General features: G+C 36.2%; 1 protein-coding gene across 7 annotated transcripts in view; it reads right to left on the bottom strand.

Annotated features, from left to right (window-relative positions):
* The window catches only part of RASAL2 (RAS protein activator like 2), a 459173-nt gene that overhangs the window by 199495 nt on the left and 237213 nt on the right, over window positions 1-22465 (bottom strand). For all 7 annotated transcript variants that reach the window (XM_058274784.2, XM_058274786.2, XM_071207582.1 and 4 more), the window contains exon 3: window positions 13287-13413. In XM_058274784.2, coding sequence (XP_058130767.1) covers window positions 13287-13413 — 127 coding nt within the window. The remainder of the gene's footprint in view (window positions 1-13286; window positions 13414-22465) is intronic.

Below are 22465 nucleotides of genomic sequence, written 5' to 3'. Positions count from 1 at the left end.
TTGGAAGGGTAAGGGGCCCTGAATAGCTAAAAATGTCTTAGAAAAGAAGAATGAAGCTGCAGGACTCTCAATTCCTAATTTTAAAGCATATTACTTAGCCACAGTGGTACAAACAGCATGGTACTGGTATAAAGACAGACTGACGAATGCAACTGAATTGAGAACTCAGAAATAGACCCTCACGTCTACAGTTAAGTGGTTTTTAGGAAGACTTTTAAGCCCACCCAGCTGGGCCAGTACAGTCTATTCAACAAATGGTGCTGGGAGACCTGAATATTCATATCCAAAAGAAAGGAAGAGGACCCTTATTTCATACCATATACAAAAATTAGCTAAAAAATGGATCAAGGACTTAAATATAAATGTGACATTCATAAAAATTCTAGAAGAAAATGTAGGAAAACATCTTCAAGATTTTGTGGTAAGCAGTAGTTTCTCAAACCTTATTCCCAAATCATAAGCAACAAAAGAGAAAATAGATAAATGAACCTCCTCAAAATGAAAGAATTTTGCAGCTCAAGGGACTTGATTGAAAAGGTGATGACTCATTGAGAGAAAATATTTGGCAATCACATATCCAATAAGGGTTTAATATCCATGATATATAAGGAGATCACTCAACTCAACCATAAAAAGACAAACTAAACGATTAAAAAATGGGCTAAAGACTTGAAAAGACAATTGTCCAAAGTAGAAATATAAATGCCAGAGAAACAAATTAAAATATGTTCAACATTCCTAGTGATTAGGGTAGTGCAAATCAAAACTACAATGAGATTTTATTTCATACCTATTAGAATGGCCACTATTAAAAAGATGGTAAAACTGTAAATGTTGGAGAGGAAGTGGAGAGATAGGAATACTTACCGTCAGTGGGAATGTAGAATGGTACAGCCACTTTGGAGGACTGTTTGGCAGTTCCTAAGGAAGTTGAATATAGACTTACCATGTTATCCAGTAATACCATTACTAGGTATATACCCAGAAAAATTTGACAGCAGTGACATGAATAGATATCTGCACACCAATGTTCATAGTAGTGCTATTCATGATTGCCAAATGATGGAAACAATCCAAGTGCCCATCACCTGATGAATGGATAAACAAATTGTGTTGTATACACACAATGTATTATGCAGCAGTAAGAAGAAATGAAGTTGTGACAACATGGATGAACCTGAAGGACATTACACTTAGTGAAGCAAGCCAGACACAAAAGGACAAATACTGTATGATTGCATTATTATAAATTAAATATACTGTGTAAACTCATGGAATGAATAATTAGAATATAGGTCACCAGAAAATAGAATGAGGATAGAAAATGGAAAGCTGATGGTTAATTTGTGCAGACCTGGTTAAAAGATTGAAATTCTTTGGAAATGAACAGAAATGGTGAGAGCACAGCATGGTATCTGTGACTAGTAGAGCTATTATATGGATATGACAGTGGTTGAAAGGTAAAGTATAAGGACATGTATATCACTCAAAGGAAACATAAAAAAAGACATGGGACTGTATAACACAGTGAAACCTCATGTAATATATGAATATGGGTATTGCATACATAATACCGTTTATATAAAATATTTTACAAATAAATACAGAGAAGGAAACAGAATAGCAGCTACGTACGGCAGAGTAAGCAAAAAGAGATTGAGAGGTGATGAGTTTTGTTTGTTTGGTTTATTATTATTATTATCATTATTACTGGTATAATAAAAATGCTTTAAAACTGATTGAAGTGATGAATGCACAACTATGTGATTACACCGAATGCCACTGACTGGATGTATACTTTGGATGGATTTATGATTTATTAATATGTATCAGTAAAATTTATTTGCTAACAAAAATTAAAAGGTTAAAAGAAGTTATATAATGAAAAGTTAATCTCCTTCCCTCTCTGGTCTATCAGGCCTCTAGTTCTCTCCTCAGAAGCAACCAGTGTTAAAGCTTTCTTCTATACAGTTCTAGAGTTTTTTTCCTCTCTCTCTCTTGTTTATATGGATATGCTATTTTTTACACAAATCATAATATAATATATATACACATTTCTGTACCTGCTTTTTTCCCTCTTAACAACGTTATCTTGGAATTGGTTTCATATTAGCATACATGCACCTACTTCTTTCTTTTGCATAGGTCCGTATTAGCCCACTACATATATTTAACATAATTCATTTAAATAATCTCCTATAGATAGATATATAGGAAGTTTCTGCTCTTTTGCTATTATAAACAATGAAACAATGACTACATGAGCAAATGTATAGGATAAATCCCTAGTAGAAGACTGCTTCTGGGGCAGAAGGGATAGATATTTACCAAACTGAGCCGCTCTTTGTAGAGGCAATTTAACATTAATAGATCAGAATGCTGTTTTCTCCTATTCTTCCAGTCCAAACATTTTTATCCTTGTTAATCTCATAGGTAAAAATCAGCAGCTCATTGTATTAATAGTTTTAATTTGCTTTTATCTGATTATGAATGTAGTACAGTATCTTATTCTCATGTTTAAATGTCATTTTAATTTTCTTTCCTGTGAACTGTATATGCTTTTATTTATTTTTTAAATATAAATTTTTATTTTTTAATCAAATAATATATACACATAGTTTAGAGTCTACTGATTCTATGAGGCTTGTTAAATAAACAGTAATTTGAGCCTCCTCTTTTACTACTTTTACTTCCAGAAACAACTACTTTTTTTGTGTGTGTGTGTTTTTTTTTAATATATATTTTTTTTATTTTTATTTATTTCTTTCCCCTCCCCCCCCCACTCCCCCAAGTTGACTGTTTCTGTGTCCATTTGCTGCGTGTTCTTTTTTGTCCACTTCTGTTGTTGTCAGCGGCACAGGAATCTGTGTTTCTTTTTGTTGCATCATCTTGTTGTATCAGCTCTCCATGTGTGCGGCACCATTCCTGGGCAGGCTGCACTTTCTTTCGCGCTGGGCGGCTCTCCTTTTGGGGCGCACTCCTTGCGAACATCAGCACTGCGCATGGGCCAGTTCCACACAGGTCAAGGAGGCCCGGGGTTTGAACCGCGGACCTTCCATGTGGCAGGTAGACGCCCTAACCACTGGGCTAAGTCCGCTTCCCCAGAAACAACTACTTTTATTTCTCTTAGCCAATTCTTTTGGTAGTTACCATCAAATCTCTAAATAATATGGCTGTATCAATACTCTAATTTTTTTCCATTTTAGACATTATTATCTATTGGAATGTGAGGATTTGACTCTTTCCTTCTCTACTTTTACCCCCACACCAGAATTAATCACACATACATATTTTCTATTCTCTCACCTTCCCTATTTAATTACACAGTAATTTTTGTAAAGACAAAAAAATATATTATGACTATGTATACTATTTAGAGTTCATCCACACAGAAAATCTTGCTTATAATAAAGCATAATGGTTAAGAGAACAAACCCTGAAGCAGAATGCCTGAGTTCAGATCATATCTTTGCCATTTATTAGCTGTTAGTTTGCTTGTGATTTCCTCCCCTTCTTTTTCTTTTCCTGGAATTTATATTGTTTCAATATTGGACTTCTTGAACAAGTCCTGTAGTTATTTGATCTTTCTTTTTCTGTGATAGTTCCTCAATTTCATCTTCTAACCCTCTACTAAGTATTATTTCTACTATAATTATTTTTAATAGACAAAAGTTCTTTGCCTTTGAGTGGAATTCAGTTCTTATTTCTTATATGTCTCTTTTCTCACTGAAGGTAGTAAGGATTTGTTTTTCCTGTTGCCTGTCTAGTTTCTTGTCTCTGTTCCTCCAAGTTCTCTCTCTCTTCCTCCCTTCCTCCCTCTCCTTTTCCCTCTTTTATATATTTGTTTTGGTCTCTCTCTTTCATGTTAGAGTCTTATCCTCAGATGTCTGCTATTCTTTGGTTATCTGCTATTTCAGTGGAAGGCCAAAAAAGCTGACTGAAGAGACTGAGTACATGGGTAGGGTCCCTGATTGTGAACCTCACTACAGGGTGGCCTGGCTAGTTCAAACCTTGGGATTGTCTGTTTCTTTAGGTCTTTTCTTATGGGTTAGTTATTTACCCTGACTGGAGGGTGAAGGCAAGTGAGAGAAGGGTAGACATCATTCAGTGTGAACATGTTAACCTAATTCCCTTGTATTTGGTAAAGTGCCTTGTTCTCAATTTTGCTAGGTATCCCCCAATCCAGAAACCCCTGGATTTTCCTCTCTAGAGAATAAATCTCCAGTCTTATACTAAGGTGGGTGTGCGGAGTGGGAAGACAAATTGTCCAGTGGAATGGGGAAGAGGAAAAGACCTGGGATCCATTTGCTTCTTAAAAAACTTCTAGACATCCTCCTTATTTTATCAATGCCATTCCATTTCCTGCCCCACTACCATAGGATTTTGGTACCACCAATTCCTGGAGGGTCTGTCATAAAAATCAGGTTGGTTCTTGGTTTTCTTTGTTGCCAGATTGATTAAGATTTGGCTTTCTCAAGCCAGTTACATTATTTACCACACTCCACTGGCTTTCCAGCTTTCAAATTTTGTATGTGATTGTTTTCATCTTTCTCATTACACTCATCCTTGAAGAACCATGTCTTTAAAAGAGAATCCCTTTACGACAGCCATTATAGGGTTTCTGGAAAGAGTAAAGATAGATGTTCATGTTCATTCTGCCATTCCTGTCCCAGAAATCCAAACTGAACTTAAACAATTTCTGATTGTTTATGCCATCATCTCCCTTTCCACCCATAGTGGTTGACTAAGATTAAAATTGCCTGAGGTGGGAAGCAGACTTGGCCCAATGGATAGGGCGTCCGCCTACCACATGGGAGGTCTGCAGTTCAAACCCTGGGCCTCCTTGACCTCTGTGGAGCTGGCCCATGCGCAATGCTGATGCGCACAAGGAGTGCCCTGCCACACAGGGGTGTCCCCCACGTAGGGGAGCCCCATGCGCAAGGAGTGCGCCCCATAAGGAGAGCCGCCCAGTGTGAAAGTGCAGCCTGCCCAAGAATGGCGCCGCACACACGGAGAGCTGACACAACAAGATGACACAACAAAAAGAAACACAGATTCCCGGTGCCACCAATAAGGATAGAAGTGGTCACAGAAGAACACACAGCGAATGGACACAGAGAGCAGACAACTGGGGGGGACAGGGGACAGGGAAAGAAATAAATAAAAAACAAATCTTTTAAAAAAAATTGCCTGAGAAATGGACAATAGGGACCCTATATTATGGAGGGCTCTCTTCTGGTCTTCTTGGGTATCAGTCCCCAAAGAGCTTAAATGTACAGATTGGGCTGTCCACATGCATACATGCAGAACATCTCATGGTGCTGAACCAAATTTGAAAATTTTAACCTCGCTTTTCAGATGGTTATGAATGTGTAGAATATATTTTATTTAGGTTTGTTGGAAAAAAGTTTGTTAGGCTAATTATAACTGTTAACTATTAAGACATATGATATGAAGTCCTTGTAAATTTAGCCAGTTACTGGTCCACAGTTAAAAGTTGGCTTCTTTCATGGTTTCTCCTTCCCTAGGGCTTCAGGTTTTGGAGCAACCCTGACAAAATCTCTACAAATGACTAGTGTGAATTATAAAAAGTAATCCTTTATTTAGGACACGTTACTGCCATCTTCTGGAAAATTTATGAAATAACTACAAATCTACGATAAAAAATGAATGCTACTCCTAGGAGACTGGCAATGCATAATTTGTGCAATGATAAGTGGCAGCAAGCTGTCTTGGAGAACCTTTACAGAAGAGAATGAATCTCTACTGTGCCAGGATGGGGATGAGGAAGAAGACAAAAGAGCAAATCAGGAATCCAAATATCTACTTTCTCAATAGAGGGATCTGTGGTTCTGGCATCTTGACTTCGAACTGAGAACTGATTTTCTAAAGGAAAAATATTATAACTACTAATCTAAATCTAGCTCATAAGAGTAAAATTAAAATTTGCTTTAGTAGGCTAGCTTTAAAACTTAAGTATTAGTTTTTATTTTATTCATGCTAGTTGAGACCCAAATAACTCACTTCCAAAAGAAATATGGGAATGTGTTCAAAAGTAACTGACATTTCAGGATTCAATCGGCTAACAACAGCAATTTTCTTCTTTCTAATAGACCTGATTAAATCAAGTTGATAGTAAGATCAGTTCTGCTATGATTGTTTTGAAAATGTGACTGTTCCATCACAGTTTATATATTAAGGAATAATTTGTGCATAACACAAATTTTGTGTTTGCTTATGTACAATTTCATCTAGGAAAAATATCCACATGAAACTGCAAAGAAAACTGCACCCAGCTGAAACAAGCCATGTTGGAATACAGAAAATGCTCATATACACACATCAAACACCTCACAGCTATCTCAGTTCAGTGTATGTGTCATGAGCCACACCCACCCACATCTGGTACAACAACGTTCTGTCTGATTTCGGATAACACTCCTTCTACCATTGTGCAATAAATTACGAGCTGCAACTCTTCTAACATCAAGTAAACATCAGATCTTTTTCAAAGCTAAGTGCTATATTTACTGCAATATATATATCTATTTCTCAACCATTTAACAAACATGAAGTTTTACTTCAGATTTTACTCAGTTCCTTTTTGTAATGTACTACTGACCAAGTTTTAGAGTGTAGTGCCCCTAACTCCATTTTCCTCAGAAGCCCTATTGTTTTTATTGTGCAAATATGTATAGCACGGTGAGTTTTAGGAATGCATATGTCACATTATAGCAGAACTGACTATATACATGGCTATTTTTAACCCAGACTCAAGTCTTTCTTTCGGAATATTATCATCAGTATTACCACATGTATCTTAGAATCAGATTTCAAAGAACAAACATATTGGCTCATGGTTTTAAAGACTATCCCAAACTACCCAATGAAAAGCCTTTGGGGAAATTGAGTTTGAGTCTTTTACCATAATGTTTTTTATAATTCTTATTTTTTTGTCTTTATTTTTTTAATGTTACATTAAAAAAATATGAGGTCCCCATATATCCCCCACCCCCTGCACCCCACTCATCCCATAACAACAACCTCCTCCATCATCATGAGACATTCATTGCACTTGGTGAATACACTCGGAGCACAATGATGGACTTCAAGTATAAAGGGTGGATATTATTCAGCTGTCTTACTTTGAGCTTACTTATAGATAATATTCTAATAGTTCTAATTTATATTATAAGAAGGGAGCAAAACTGGACATTTATGGAAAATTTCAAAGAAAACCAAGAGTTGCTGTTACTCACCAAGTTCTAACTTTCCAATGTAGAAATAGCAGACTTATTTTTTCATAAAGGTTTTGAACATTTGTATGTGCATTACCCCAAAGTTCAAGATCTCCTTCTATTGGTTAAATTAACATATAAATTAATTTAATAATCAATCTGAATATTGAGTGCTACCAAAAAGGCATTATTAGTCAGCATTTTTAATTCTATTTGAAAAATTGAAGAATATATCTCTTGTTACATTAAATCTTCATTACTCACTTTTTCTTTCTTTCAATATTACTATTAGTACTTCACATTTTTTATAAAAGATTCTAGCATTTTGAAAATACTTTATAAACTATGTAGATGCTCATAATAATGTCTTGGGAATAAGAAAAGGGTCATCACTAGTTTAAACATAAAGTTAGAACTGAGGCTAATTATTAATAAATCTATTATACTAGAGAGTCAAAGTTAAGGTTTGAATAATCAATATCCTCCAATAATTCTGATCAAAATATTTATTTTTTATAAATAATTTTACAAATGCTTTGGAAAGGATATCCTGTTTTAATATTCATTTTCTTCAAAGATTCCTCAAATTTTTATTTCTCATGCCAATTAACTTAGAATAAGATTAGCATGAGGTTGGCTTTTTTCTAAAGTTTTTCCAATTTGGTTTCCTTTTATTTTCTGTTTGACTTCTTCATTTATATAAACTTGAAAATTTTAGATAACTTACTGTCTCTAAAGACTTCTGATGCATTCATTTCTAAGACTGGCTAGAATACTACCAAAGGCATATATTAAATTTTAATTTTAGATAAATTTATCAAATGTTTCTTGGTTTTTGAGTATTCCATGAAAACAAAACAAATTTACTATTACAGGCAGTTATTAAAAATTTTCAGAGATCTAAGTAAGACCGTGGGGTAACTAAGATTTGATTGTAGTACAATAAAATAGAGGCATGGATCTCTGCAGCCTTGAGTTCCTTAGATATTTGGTTTTAGATTTGCCAATTCAAGCTGAACTTTCTATTTGAGAACTGAGAAAGCATTGGGCTTATGAATGTTTGGCATTTTCTGATTAAGTTAGCTTTATGATCATGTTTCTGATGTTACCTGTAAACAAGTATTCCTGCTCATTCCAGGCTTACTTACACTTTGGTTTACTCATTTTGGCATGAGAGCATGAGCTTTAATGAGTGTTAAAGAAATGTAGCAAACAGATTAAACAGAGTTCAGCTCTGTGTTATGCATGACCCTTACAGAAGGCAACATCTAGAAACAGAGGTAAATTTCCTTCTGTAAATTTGTACGTCATAAAAATGCTGTCCACGTTCAGTGTTCAGCTCTCTCCTATTTTACAGTGTTCTTGTAAGGTATATGTTGGCTTTGTTTTTTTTACAAAAAAACTAATGTTTTAACTTCATGTTGGTTACATTTATTAATACACTGAGGATACTTACTACTTTATGTGGTCAATTATAATATCCCTCCAAATGACATTTGAATGCAAAGAACCCTACCACATGAAGAAGTAATTTCCTATTGATAATTTAACAAATCATGTTTGCATGGTTTGAATTTGGATAATCATCTTTTGGTGAATAAAATAAAACCTGGATATTGTCACCAGAGGAAAATTTTTTTCTAGATTTTCTGAATTTAAATGTTTTAGACATGACATTCATATCACTTAGAAAATATCTTGGGAAATGGACTTGGCTCAATGGATAGAGCATCCATCTACCACATGGGAGGTATGCCGTTCAAATCCAGGACCTCCTTGACCCGTGTGGAGCTGGCCCATATGCAGTGCTGATAAGTGCAAGGAGTGTTGTGCCATGCAGGGGTGTCCCCAGCGTAGGGGAGCCCCACGCGCAAGGAGTGCGCCCTGTAAGGAGAGCCGCCCAGCGCAAAATAAAGTCCAGCCTACCCAGGAGTGGCACCGCACACACGGAGAGCTGATGCAGCAAGATGACACAACAAAAAGAGACACAGATTCCCAGGCTGCTGACAAGAATAGAAGAGGACACAGAAAAACACACAGTGAATGGACACAGAGAAGAGACATTGGGGGGGGGGGGGGGGGATTGAGAGGAGAGGGGAGAGAAATAAATAAATAAATAAATCTTTAAAAAAGGAAAAAAAATCTCATTTTCAGTGAAAAAGAATTTGGTGTATCAAAATCTGTGTCAAATGCCAGTGTAAATATAATTTTTAGTGTTCTGGGTAATCTGTGTAAACTGTTAATACAGGAATCTGAAAACAATGTCAGGGAGAAGTAAATTCTGTGCTTAAATACAGACCCAGCCCTACATACTTGACTTGTTTAGAAACAGAATTCTGGGTTTTTGTCTCTCTTTTCTGGTCCTTTATTTGGGAGTGTGTCCTCATCTTAACAACCTCTAAATTTGGCTCCAGGCTTAGTCTGTGGATTTCTTCTCTCTTCCGCCTAAACACATTACCCTGGTGATCTCATTCAATTCCATAGCTTCAAACACCATCTATTTGCTAAATATCTACATTTTATACCTCCAGTCTACCTACCTCTTCCTTGATTTCTAGACTCATATTCCCACTTGGATGTCTAATAGGGTCCTCAAACTTAACATGTACCAAACTGAGCTCGTTGATCCCACTTTCAAATATTTCTCTCACAATCTTCCTATATTAGTCAGGGTTCTCTAGGGAATCAAGATCAATAGAAGATATATGTAAATAGTATGAGATTTTATGAAATTCTCTCACGTGACCATGGAGATGCACAAGTCCAGATTCTGCAGGCAGGTTGCAAACCAGGGGTTCTAATCAAAGTCCGATAAAGGTCCTTTGTGAGTTGTGAAATGTTGGCTGTCCAAAGACAAGCTGGGAAATTCTTCTTGAATGCTGAAATCACTTCTGCTTTTAAGTTATTCAACTGATTGGATAAAACGTCACTCATTGCTGACCACAATCTCTTGGTTGATTGTAGATGTAATCAGCCATCTATGCAGTATACTCACCGATGACTAAAGTCCATAAATGTCCTTGTCTTACAGTTAGCCCAGGGCTTCCCTGACCAAACAACTGGGCACAATTACCTGGCTGAGTTGACACATTAGTCTAACCATACACTTCCCCTTTAAAAACAAAACAAAACAGTAATTTCATTTTTCTACTTGCTCTAGCCAAAATCCTTGGCTCTTCTGTTTCTCACTTACTGTATCTAAACCATTAAGCTATTTCTGTTGATTCTACCATAAAATATACAGAGTCTGATTACTTCTCAGCCCTTCTGCTACTACTCTGGCCCAAACTGCCAACATCTCTAGTCTAGATTATTGCAATTGTATCCCAGTTTGTCTCTGAACTCTCATTCTTGCACCCCTTTTCTCAAAACAGTAGCTGGTGACTCTCCATCTCATTCAGCATAAATGCCAAAGCCCTTATTACGGCCTACAAGGGTTCATGGTCTGAGAGCACTATGAAGTCATCTCCTGCTACTCTCCATCTTGTTTATTCCACTCTAGCCTCACTGGTCTCAATGTGGTTTCTCTAAACACATTCTCACTTTGGACTAGCTGTTCTCCCTGGCTGGCACTCTTTACAGATGCCTTACTCCCATACTTTCATCAGTCTTCACTCAAATAACGCTTAGCAATGAGGCCTTCCTTGGCCAATCTATCTAAAATTATAATTGATTCACATTTCCTATCTCATTCCATACTTTAAATTGTGGATAGGTGTGGCTCATAACACATACCCTGAACTGAGTACTTGTTAGGTGTGTGAGGGGTGCGTGCATGTGTGTGTGTGTGTGTATGAGCATTTTGTCATTATTCAGACATGGCTTTGTTTAACTAGGTGCACCGAGCTGAGTACAGTTTTCTTTGTTCACCTAGTTCTCCCCTTTGTCCATACACATATGGGATTATTTTAGGACTTTCCATTCTGTTTCATTTGTCTAGCTGTCTATTCTACCACCAATACCTTACTGTAATTTTTAAATAAATCTTGATACTAGTAGTTTTATTAAGATTCTCAATTTGTTTTCTTCTACTTGGTTATTTGTGGTCTTTGGAATTTCCATATGAATTCTAGAATCAACTTGCCAATTTATAGAGGAAAAAGAGTTGGATTTTTTTATTTTGAAGAGAAGTGACATAACATTAAGACTTCTCAACCATGATTATGGTACAGTCCTTCATTTATTTAAGTCTTTTTAAATTTCTTTCCATGATGCTTTACAGTTTTCTGTATGGAAGACTTGCATATCCCCCTTTTTTTTTTTAGGTATGGAGATTAGCAATTGAACCTGGGACCTCGTAAATGGGAAGCCAGCACTCAACCACTGAGTCATATCAGCTCCCCTAAGTTGTTTGTCTATTTGTTATTTGTCTTTGTTTTTTAGGAGATACTGGAAACTGAATCTGGGACCTCCCATGTGGAAAGCCAGCACTCAACTGCTTGAGCCACATTTGCTCCCATTCACATCTTATTTTTTAAAGATTTATTTATTCCTCCATCCCTCATAGTTTGCGCTTGCTGTCTGCTTGTCTTCTTTTTTTAGGAGGCACCGGGAACCAAACTTGGAACCTCCCATGTGGGAGGGAGGTGCATAATCACTTGAGTGCCTGTTTGTTGTGTCTCTCATTGCGTTTCCTCGCTGTGTCTCTTGGTTGCGTCATCTAACTGCATCATCTTGTGTCAGCTTGCCCTGCTAGCCCATCATGTCAGCTCACTGTCTCGCTCATCTTCTTTAGGAGGCATCAGGAACTGAACCTGGGGCCTCCCATGTGGTAGGCAGGAGCCCAGCTGTTTTTGCCACATCTGCCTCCTCATGTCTTTCATTAGATTCTCTTCCCTATGTATTTACTCTTTTGTGATGCTCAGAGAAACTGTATATGAATTTTTTTTTCATTTTTTGTTTGTTCCTGGTATATAGAAATATGATTTTTTTTGCCTATTAATATATTTTTGTTTCTAAATGTATATATCCTATCTTCCTAATTACATAAAAACCTTTTTAAAGGCAGACATCTTACATTACACCTCTTTCCATTTTTAGGGACGGGCACAGAGCATTCTATATACAGCAATTACTCAATGAAATATTTGACAGTAGGAAATTTTTCCCAAAGACAAGTAAGTCATTGGCAGGTAAAAAATTAGATTGTCATGTAAGGAAACACCTCCAGATTTTCAAAAACACCATTAAACTACAGAATTATCCATATTTGCCACCACAGAGACAATCAATGATTCTGTTTGATCTGTCTGCAAATATGTGACTAAATGTGTACAGCTCACTATATAAATAATAATTCCACAAGGTAAAGTGCCTCCTACTTGTCAAATCCTTTCATTATTTTATTTAATTTTAATTACATTCTCTTAAATTATCTGACTGGTATAATTACATGAATATCCATTAGTAAGCATGAAAACAACTAACAGCATCCATTTGGTAGGAAACGGGAAAGAGCTGCTTTGATACTGATATTGATTCCTTTAGTGTATGACAATTTAAATGGGATTTCTTTGATTTCTCCTCCTCTCTTACCTACTCCAACAGTCTTGAATGTTACTCAAAAGGAACTTTAAAATTTAGCTTAAAATAGCCTTATCTGATGTTACATTGTATAAGACAGACATCAAGACAACATCAGTAGCTGTGTGAACAGAACACATCAAATCACTCAATACTAAGTTACCACACATACTGGCTCCCCTACGAATCTCAGTGCTTCAACGAGATCACTTAATGCTCCGTTTTGAGAATTTAGAGACAAGAAATAAAGCCAGAAACAAGCTATCAACCAGCTTGCCTAAGAATGTACAACAGCAACTTTAATAGTGCACAGGTAAATTCTCTCTATAAAATAACTTTGCCGTCACTTTGTTACAAATACATACCTCTATTATGACCTTTAACTCTCAGTCATCATGCTATCGATTCCAACCTGCTTACTTAACAGGAAATGCAAGCTGTTTTGTTTTACTGTAATACTCGACGATAAATCCATAAATCATCCAGTAAAAGCTAGGAATTTCTTTTCTTTTATTACTAGCTTACCCAGTTTGGTGACGCCCTCTGGCGGGTAATCAGGAAACTGACCCTCGGAAGGGACACTGACAGTTCTCCTCAGGCATCGTCCTTTGGTGGAATCTGACTGCTGCTCCAGTCCCCCCTCTACAGGTATCTGGGTAACCAAAAGAAAAGACATGAAACTTAATAGTGAACTTGTTATAACTACTTTCGGAATGAATAATACTTTTAGTCAATGAAGAAAGGAGTATGTAATCAGCAGAGCAAAATAGAAGAAATATAGAAAGAAAGTATACATATGAGTAATTAATTAACCTCTTTTCAGGAAGCTTTTAAAAAGAAAACTGAAAGATCAGGAAAGGTGAGTATGTAAATTAGCTTATATGAAGTATATAAAATCATATCCAGGTGTGTACCTGCTTTGGGAGCTCTGAAAACAAAACACTCACACAAAGAAAAGCTACTTTTATATCTGAAACTGGTTTGTTCACAAGCTTCAACTTTACCTGAGAGTCACTGGTAAACAGAAGTAAAGTTAATTAGAAAGATTTAGCTTCAAACTTCTCTTAAAAGATTTTTTTAGAGGAAGGGAGCAAGATCACCCAACTTTTCTTCAATTTTCAAAGCAAGCATTTTGAGATAGTTAACAAAATACATTTTTACTAGCACTTTATATAGACAACTATATAAAATGTCACATTTTCTTCCAAATGTGAGATTAATTTTTTAAATTGTTTCAGGAACATATCAAATTTTGTATATGTGGAATAACCATGAATAGTAAAATAAAGAACTAAAAGTTTTTCAGCAAATAATCATTGTAGCATAATGTGATGGGGCTCTAAACGCTTCATTTTTTTTGGAATACTAAAAGACCAGGTTATTTTAGTTTGGGGGCAGACAACAAAGACTTTTCACAAGGATATATATACATATTACACATATATAAAATTTTTTTAGACAAGTTGTGGTCTTACAAAACAATCATGCATAATGTGCAGAATTCCCTTACACGACTGCTCCACCAACACCACCATTGTTGTGGAACATTTGTTACAGATTATGAAAGAACATGATCAGAATTTTACCACTAACTATGGTCCACAGTGTATGTTTGGTATATTTTTTCCATGCAACCCCTATTATTAACACTATGTACTAGTATTATATTTGTTATAGTTCATGAGAGAACACTTTCATATTTACACTGTTATTCACAGTCCATCCTACATAACATGGTTCACTTTGTTACACAGTCCATGCCTTGTACACTCTATTCAAAGTGTACATTCAGTGGCTCTCACTTTCATCATAGAGCTGTGCAGTCACTGCCCCAGTAAACCTTTGAACATTTTTCTTAGTCCAAAAGGAAAAAACCCATACCCCTCATTACTGACTCTTAGCATTCATATAATACTTTCTTCAACAATGATGTAAGAATATTACAATATTGCTGTTAACTATAGTCCATAAGTTACTTTAATTGTATTTTTCTCATGCATCACCATATTTCATAAGGATATTTTAACCAGAATTAATTACAAATTGTACTGGTCACAACTTAAATGTTTTGGCAAAATATGTCAGACACAAATGCTAATTTCTAATTTCTAATGACTCCAATATTGTTTTTGACTCATTTCAATATAATGACTAACACTAAGTTCTTACTATGTGCAAGGCTAAGGAATTTACATGTGTGACATTATGAGGGTGGCGTTATTGTTATTATTCCCTTTTTACAGATGAAGAATTATTTATTTCTCCAAATGATTACAATGCACACATATCACCTGAATTGATATGGCAAAACTGGGACAGCTGTAGGATTAAGAGCATTGTCTTCTGCTTTGTCTCCGAAATCCATCTCCTATGACTGGGGCCAAGATGATAGCAAGGGAACCTCTCTCTGTGTTACCAAGATTTGGAGAACAAACTCTTAATGCCTCCATAAAGACTGAGAAATTTCACTCCCTTTATAGGCCCCAAAATTCCCAAATTTTTCTTTATTACAACTACGATTACTGTTTGCACAATAAGAAATTGAAAGGCAGAATTAAGAAAAGTAAAATTCTTTAAAAAACTGAAACCAAATAATAGCATCAGTAATAACACGAATGCTTCCAAAAGTACTCTGTAACATAAACCTTTACAAACAGTAATCTAAGTCATCTATCCCTTTCAGGATGGAAATTTTATTATCTCTACTTAAATAATTAAAAGAGTAGCACCAAGAGGTCAAATGACTCCCTCTAATTAAGAAAGACAAAAATGTATCTCTTACCTGCCTTAATAATAGGAAAGAATGGGGGTAAATGTAGATAAAATAGTTTGAATCTTATACAAATAGTTGAACCTAAATAAACAACTTTTTTGGCAGTGGTTCTAAAACAGTCTATTATCTGAAATAATGAAAGTCTAAGCAGTAAAGAAAAAAAAAGGTAGTGATTGTTGGTGTTTAAGAGAATTATGGGAAGCAGATTTGGCTCAACAGACAGAGCATCCACCAACCACATAGGAGGTCCAGGGTTCAAACCCAGGGCCTCCTGGCCTGTGTGATGAGCTGGCCCACATGCAGTGCTGATGTGCGCAAGGAGTGCTGTGCCACGCAGGGTGCCCCATGTGCAAGGAGTGTACCCCTCAAGGAAAGCTGCCACGTGCAAAAAAAGTGCAGCCTGCCCAGGAGTGGTGCCGCACACACAGAGCGCTGAAACAGCAAGGTGACACAACAAAAAGAGACACAGATTCCTGGTGCTGCTGACAAGAATGCAGGTGGGCACAGAAGAACACACAGCGAATGGACACAGAAAGCAGACAATAGAGAGGGGAAGGGGAGAGAAATAAATTTAAAAAATAAAATAAAATAAAATTTTAAAAAAATTATAAAAAAAAAAGAGAGAGAGAGAGAATGATGACCTGTGCTTTTTTCCTGCGGAAATTTATAAAGGCCATATCCAGGAAAAAGTAGGGAATGGCCCCTATTACCATTATTTTATCTCTACCATATCTAAAGAGGAGATGGATAAAATAAGCAAAGTTTTTATCTGAGCCTAAAATTCACTCATAAATACTTTCTTGAAGTTTCAATGTAGGCTCTTCATTTCATTGATTCTTAAAATATGATCAAAGATTTTATTCAAAATATTACTCTTAAAGGTTAGGACATTTTATCTCTCACTTAGAATATAAGGGAAAATAGATAGTTTTGGCCTATATTCTAAACACTAATTTCTTAAACAAGAATAATTTACTTTTCCAACAACATAGATTGCTTCTTAGCTAAAATATTTTAAAAGGATATATTGATCTATTCCTTTATAATTGCAGGGATCATATTTCAAGTGCAGGTCACAAATCTTAATATACAGCTGAAGAGAATTAATCAATTTTAGAAAGAAGTTTTTAAAAGAACAATTTCTCCATCTTGATTGTGCTAATTTAGTTTACTAGCTCACATTTACTTGTTTATACTGAATTGCTCTTAAAAAACTGTGTATCCTCCAGTTTTTGTTAACATGAAAGGGAAAAAAACCCTCTTTAGCTTTGCACTGTACTTCTGAGTGCACTTTCCTCAGGAAAAAAATTCAAGCATCTTAATTTCATTCCCTTTTAGATGAGAAAAGTTAAAAAGACTGTAGTAAGGAGAAATGAATGACTTCTTATGCTTCTAAGATATATTAACAGCAAAGTCAAACTCTCACCTCCTAGTCCTCTTTTAGTCCAAACTATTTATGATCATGGAAGAGCAACAGGACAAATCAATCAAGTTATTGAGAAAACTGTGTGCATGCGCGTGTGTATATATATTCTTTAAAAAATTATTCATATATTTTTATAAATAAAAATATATTTTATAAATAAAAATATATTCATATATTTCCTGCAAAATTACTATTTTGTATATTTCAATTTCAATCTGAGCACAGAAGAACTGGATAGTCAAGTAAAGGAAATCAGGATTATGCTAATTAGCAAAAGAAAGTTCCTCTTAGTACTTTTCCTTAAAATATGCTAAAATGATGCTCAGGATTCTTGCATCCTTACAAGAAAGGTTCCTCATCTCCCTTAACCTCTTAAGGCAGTGATTTTCCAAAGCAAGTTGGTTCAGGTACCAACAGCATCAGCATCACATGGGAATTTGTTAGAAAAGCACATTCTCAGGCCCCACCCCAGACCAACTGTCTTAGTTTGCCACAGGTCTTCCAATGCAAAGCACCAGAAATGGGTTGGCTTTTATAAGGGGAATTTTATTTAAGAGAAAATCTTATAGTTCCGAGGCCATGAAATGTCCAAATCACAGTATCAGCAGAGATACTTTCTCACCAAAAGCCATGTGCTGACAGATACTGTAGTCATACCATGTGGTGAGACAAGATGGTGGTCTGCTGGTCTCTTGCTACTTTCTTCTGGAGCTCAGCTGTGAGCAATCAGGCATCTCTCCTTGGGCTTCATCTCCTTGAGCCTCTCCAGGCTTCTCTGTCTTTCTGCAGCTATAGGAGAACCTGGAGTCCTCTCTGTCACAGAGCAAGGTCAAAAGGGCAGAGCTCCCTTTTCCTGTGTCTCTCTTTCTCTGTGTCTCCATTTATATCAGACCAGCAAGAGGACGGAAACTCAACCTGAGGCACACCTCACTGATGTAGTCCAATCAAAAGGGTATCACACACACAGGAAAGGATTAGTTCAAAAACATAATATTTTCTTTCAGGGATTCATAAAAGAACTTCAAACTGCCCCACCTACTGAATCAGAAATGCTGGGGTAGGATTTAGTAATGTGTTTTAACAAGACTTTCAAGTGATTCTGGTGCTTGCTAAAGGTTGAAAACCTCTGCCTTAAGGTGTTGTTTTCTCTCCTACCTATCTGCACTAAATATCTCAAGGTATCATCTATAACAGAGGTTTTTAATTTCAGCTATAAATCATAATCATCTAGGGTCCCCCTCCTTGGCATTCTGAGTTAACTGGCTAGAGTGCCCTGAGTATTAGGATGTTTAAAAGCTCCAGAGATGACTCAAATATGCAGCCAAAGTTGAGACCCATTGATCTATACTCAGTCCTCCAGCTCTTAACCACCAATTCTAATAGGGGAGGGCATAAATAAATCACTCAGTTTTACAATTTCTGCATTTTGAGCCATGATCTTTCTGCTATCCCAGCTGGATGCCCATGGTGTTAAAAGTTTTATGGAGGCATTTTGGGGACTTGGAATTGTCCTGAATGACACTGCAATGACTGATACAGGCCATTATATATCTTGCCATAACCTACAGAATGGAGTGGGAGAGAGTGTAAACTACAATGTAAACTACAATCCATGCTAGTGGCAATGCTCCAAAATGTGTTCATCAATTGCAATGAATGTACCACTCTAATGAAAGAAGTTATTAACGTGGGGAGGTGTGGGGAGTGGGGCATATGGGAATCCCTTATATTTTTTTATGTAACATTTTATGTAATCTAAGTATCTTTTTAAAATAAATTATATATATATATATATATATATATATAAGTTTTAAGGAGGACTCTTACTGGCAGATTTAGACCTCTATCATTGCCACTAGAATCTCTTCTGTTCTCAACACTTCAGGGGCCCCAAGCAAGTGCAGTTCAGTCCTGGCCAAAGTCTAGTATCCTGGCCAGCAGATTCTAGTCCCTTCAACTACAGAATTCCATCTTCTTTCACCTCTGCTCAGTGGGACAACTGCCCTCTGCTTGGTCTCCAGATGGCTGCACCACAGTCAGGAATGGCACACAGGCAGGCAGCCAAGATCATGGTCTTGTCTGCTTATTGTACAATACCTGAAAACGGTTGTCTCATATATTTTGTCCAGTTTTATGTTTACATTGGGAGGGCTAGTCTTCTCCCAGTTACTCCATCATAGATGGTACTGGAAGCCTCTTAGCATCTCTTATCCAAACTACTCCAACCATCTCTTTGCTGGTATCTGCCTCTGAGGTTCTGCTCCTTAAATCTTTCCTTTACATAATCAGAGTGATATTTCTAAAATGTAAATGATTGTCATTCTGAGACTTAAAGCCCTTTAATGACTCCTCTTTGCCTCTAATAGTGGTTTTCAAAGGAGTGAGGTTATATTTGTGTGTGGGAGTGGAGTGGGTATGTTGGGGATGGTAGTGTATCTCTCTCTTTCAACTAGAGCACAATTCTCAGTCTACCTGTTGTATAGGGTGTCTACATAAGCTTTCCTATAAAGAAGGGGTTCTTCTTTATAGGAAAAGAGAATTTAAAAATGACTAAACTATAGAGTGAAGCCAAGTTCCCTAACATAGTACACAAGGTCTTCCACAGTCTGGCATCTCTCTGTGTCCAGCCTCAGACTCTACTCTTCAGGAACAACTAACTGCTTCTGTTTCCCTACTATATTCCCTATTTTGTATTTCAGTGCCTTTACTTAGTTTATTCTCTCAGCCTGAAATACTTTCCCTCACTTTCTTTTCTACCCTGTACCTACCAGTAAATTCCTATTCACGCTAACACTTAGATCATCTCTTCCAGAATCCCCTCCCCTGCTACCAATCACAAAGGGTTAAGTACATCTCCCTTAGGCTCCTCTAATAATATATCTTTCTCTATCACTGTGCTCATTACATTGAATTATAATTAATCCTTTATGTGACTGATTCCACATAAGGATCCCCAAGCCTTAAATTAGCTCCAACCCATGAATGAATGAATGAATATTTGATAAGTGGGGAAAATTTTGACAAAAGAAGAAGCGTAACATCAGCCAAGAAGTTAGTAAGTATAAGACTTTTTTTTTTGAACAGGGAGTAGGCCAATTTAGCTAAAGCCTCTGAAGATAGAGATGTGAGGCAGAATATCAGGCCATGCATAATTCAAGGAAGCCACTCAAGTTTTTTGATCAAATCAGTGGTAGTCTCCTAACTGGTGTGTTTCTTTCCCATTGCTTCTTTTGGTACATCCTACAGATTAATTTCATAACACAAAACCCTTCCTTTCATAAGCTTGTTTGGTAATTCCTGTTTGCCAATATCTTCATGACATATTTAGTTAGAGCAAGGTTCTTTAAAATAAATGGAGTTCTATTCTATCCAGTTTACTTGTTTATTTATCAAAGGCTAGTTTAAAAAATATTTATTTGTCTTATTTCCACAGCTAAATTTGTTATGAGGAAGAGAGAGGAAAAAGGAAACAGGCCTTATTCTTTTTAGCATTTAACACAATGAATACACCTACAGGGGAAGCTTATATATCTCTTGAGTAACTTGAAAGTGGTTCTGAATGAAATGTATCATAGGTTGTTTACCCCAGGAAAAATAGCAATTGATTTTTTTTTTTTACTTTTTGGACAAAGCTTCTCTGCTATTTCGAATTTTCATCAATATATCTGGGTGAAAAATACTGCCTTCCAAAAGCAAGAAAAATATTTTTAAATATTTTAAAGTTGCATTATTACTGCCTTGCTACCCATACATTAGCATCCAGCTTTAAGAAATTCCAAGTACAGACAAATGAAACAAATTTACCCTGTCCTGGTGGCTTGTTATTGCCAAGAGAAAGAAACTCACAAACCACCTTTCTTTATATTTTAACACTGTACTGATTTCCTCCCAGAATGGTTAACAATCTTTTTCACTACCATTTCCTTCAGCTCCTTAATTTCTATTTCACTTGGTCTTATCTCTTGCAAGTAAAACGGAACTCAAAAAGACTTCCTACACTCCCTCCCCTTGAATTTGGTTAGTGCCAAGTCAGCTGGGGCCTTTCCTGGCACTAAGGCAGGGAAGGATATTTCATAACACATAAACAATGTCTATTTGGCACAATTTGCATGAAGCAATTTACTGAACCAATGAATCATTTCACAAGGTGATACCTCTGGCAGATTTCTTCACCATTCCACCCAGATCCTCCCTTCTGCTACATTTTGCTACATTCCCAAATGGGTAATTGGTGTATTTAACTTTGCCCATGTATATTCACCAAAAAGACTCTTTCCCATTTCTGACAGGAAACATGCAGAGTTAAGAGAGATCATTAAAAGATCCCACACACTGACTTAACACATAAGTGATACTAAACTAATATAATCCTCCTACGTTCCAGCAGTGTTTGGCTAAAGATTCCATTTAAATCCTTACTGAACCTTTTTAATTGATCTTTATAACACAGCAATAAACACCCCCGTGATTAGCAGATTAGGGTTTAAAACAACCTTTTAAGATAATTTTAGCAGGAAATTCCTTAACACCTCCTTTCAAGAAACACTAAATTGTTCAATGCAAAATTTCAAGGCCAAGTCTTATACTCTCCATTAAAGTGTGGCTGAAAGGTAGAAGAGTAACAGCATATTCTGGAACTTCCCACAAAAAAGGCTTTCTAATCTTTCCATGTAATGAAATTAACAGAATATTAAATTTATTATTTGGGTAGCAGGTGCAGCGATAGCTTAACATTTTCTTTTCCTAGAGCCTTAATTCAATTATTGCAGTTTAATAATGACAGAACATAATCATCTGTTTCAGCATTTTAAACTTTTTTTAAAACTTATCATCCCTTACCTGGTCTACTGCAGTAATCTCATAATTTGTCTAACTGCTTCCAATCCCTTCTCCTTTCACTCAATTTCCTGTATGATCAACAGTTATTTTTCTAAAAAGCAAATATGGTGACGTCATTGCCCTAATAAATACTTTTCCGTGGTCCTGATCATTTCCAGAATAAAGTACAAGTTCCTTAGCATGGCCTTCAGGGCCCTTTACTATTTGGTTCTTGCCAGCTATTGCTCTTTCCCTTGCAAACTGTTTTCCAAGAACTCTGAATATTTTGCAGTTTGCCAAAGAGAAATAAGATATTTCTTGACTTTGTATCTTTATATATATATATTTGGAATGCCCTTCCCTTTTTATCCTGCTGGTGAACTTTTACATGTCCCTTAAGACATGGTCTAATCATAACTTTCTCAGTAAAACCTCTTTTTGTCATTCTCCACTCCAGGTCATAACTCACCTAGGGCATATTTCAATTTATCATTCCCTTGGGGTCAATATTGCTGGTTATGTTATAATTTTTAACTTACCTCAATGTGTCCCCAACAAAACTACATTTGTGTGACCACAATACTTCTGTGAACACACATAACAGGTGCTCAATAAATAAAGATGGAATCACTTATTCGACTATGGAAAAGCACCTTTTATACAATTTTTCTTCTCTTTATTATCCAG

Source organism: Dasypus novemcinctus, chromosome 13, assembly GCF_030445035.2.
Source record: "Dasypus novemcinctus isolate mDasNov1 chromosome 13, mDasNov1.1.hap2, whole genome shotgun sequence".
NCBI lineage: Eukaryota > Metazoa > Chordata > Mammalia > Cingulata > Dasypodidae > Dasypus > Dasypus novemcinctus.
Note: the sequence above shows the minus strand (reverse complement) of the source record. Positions and strands in the feature narration are given on the sequence as shown.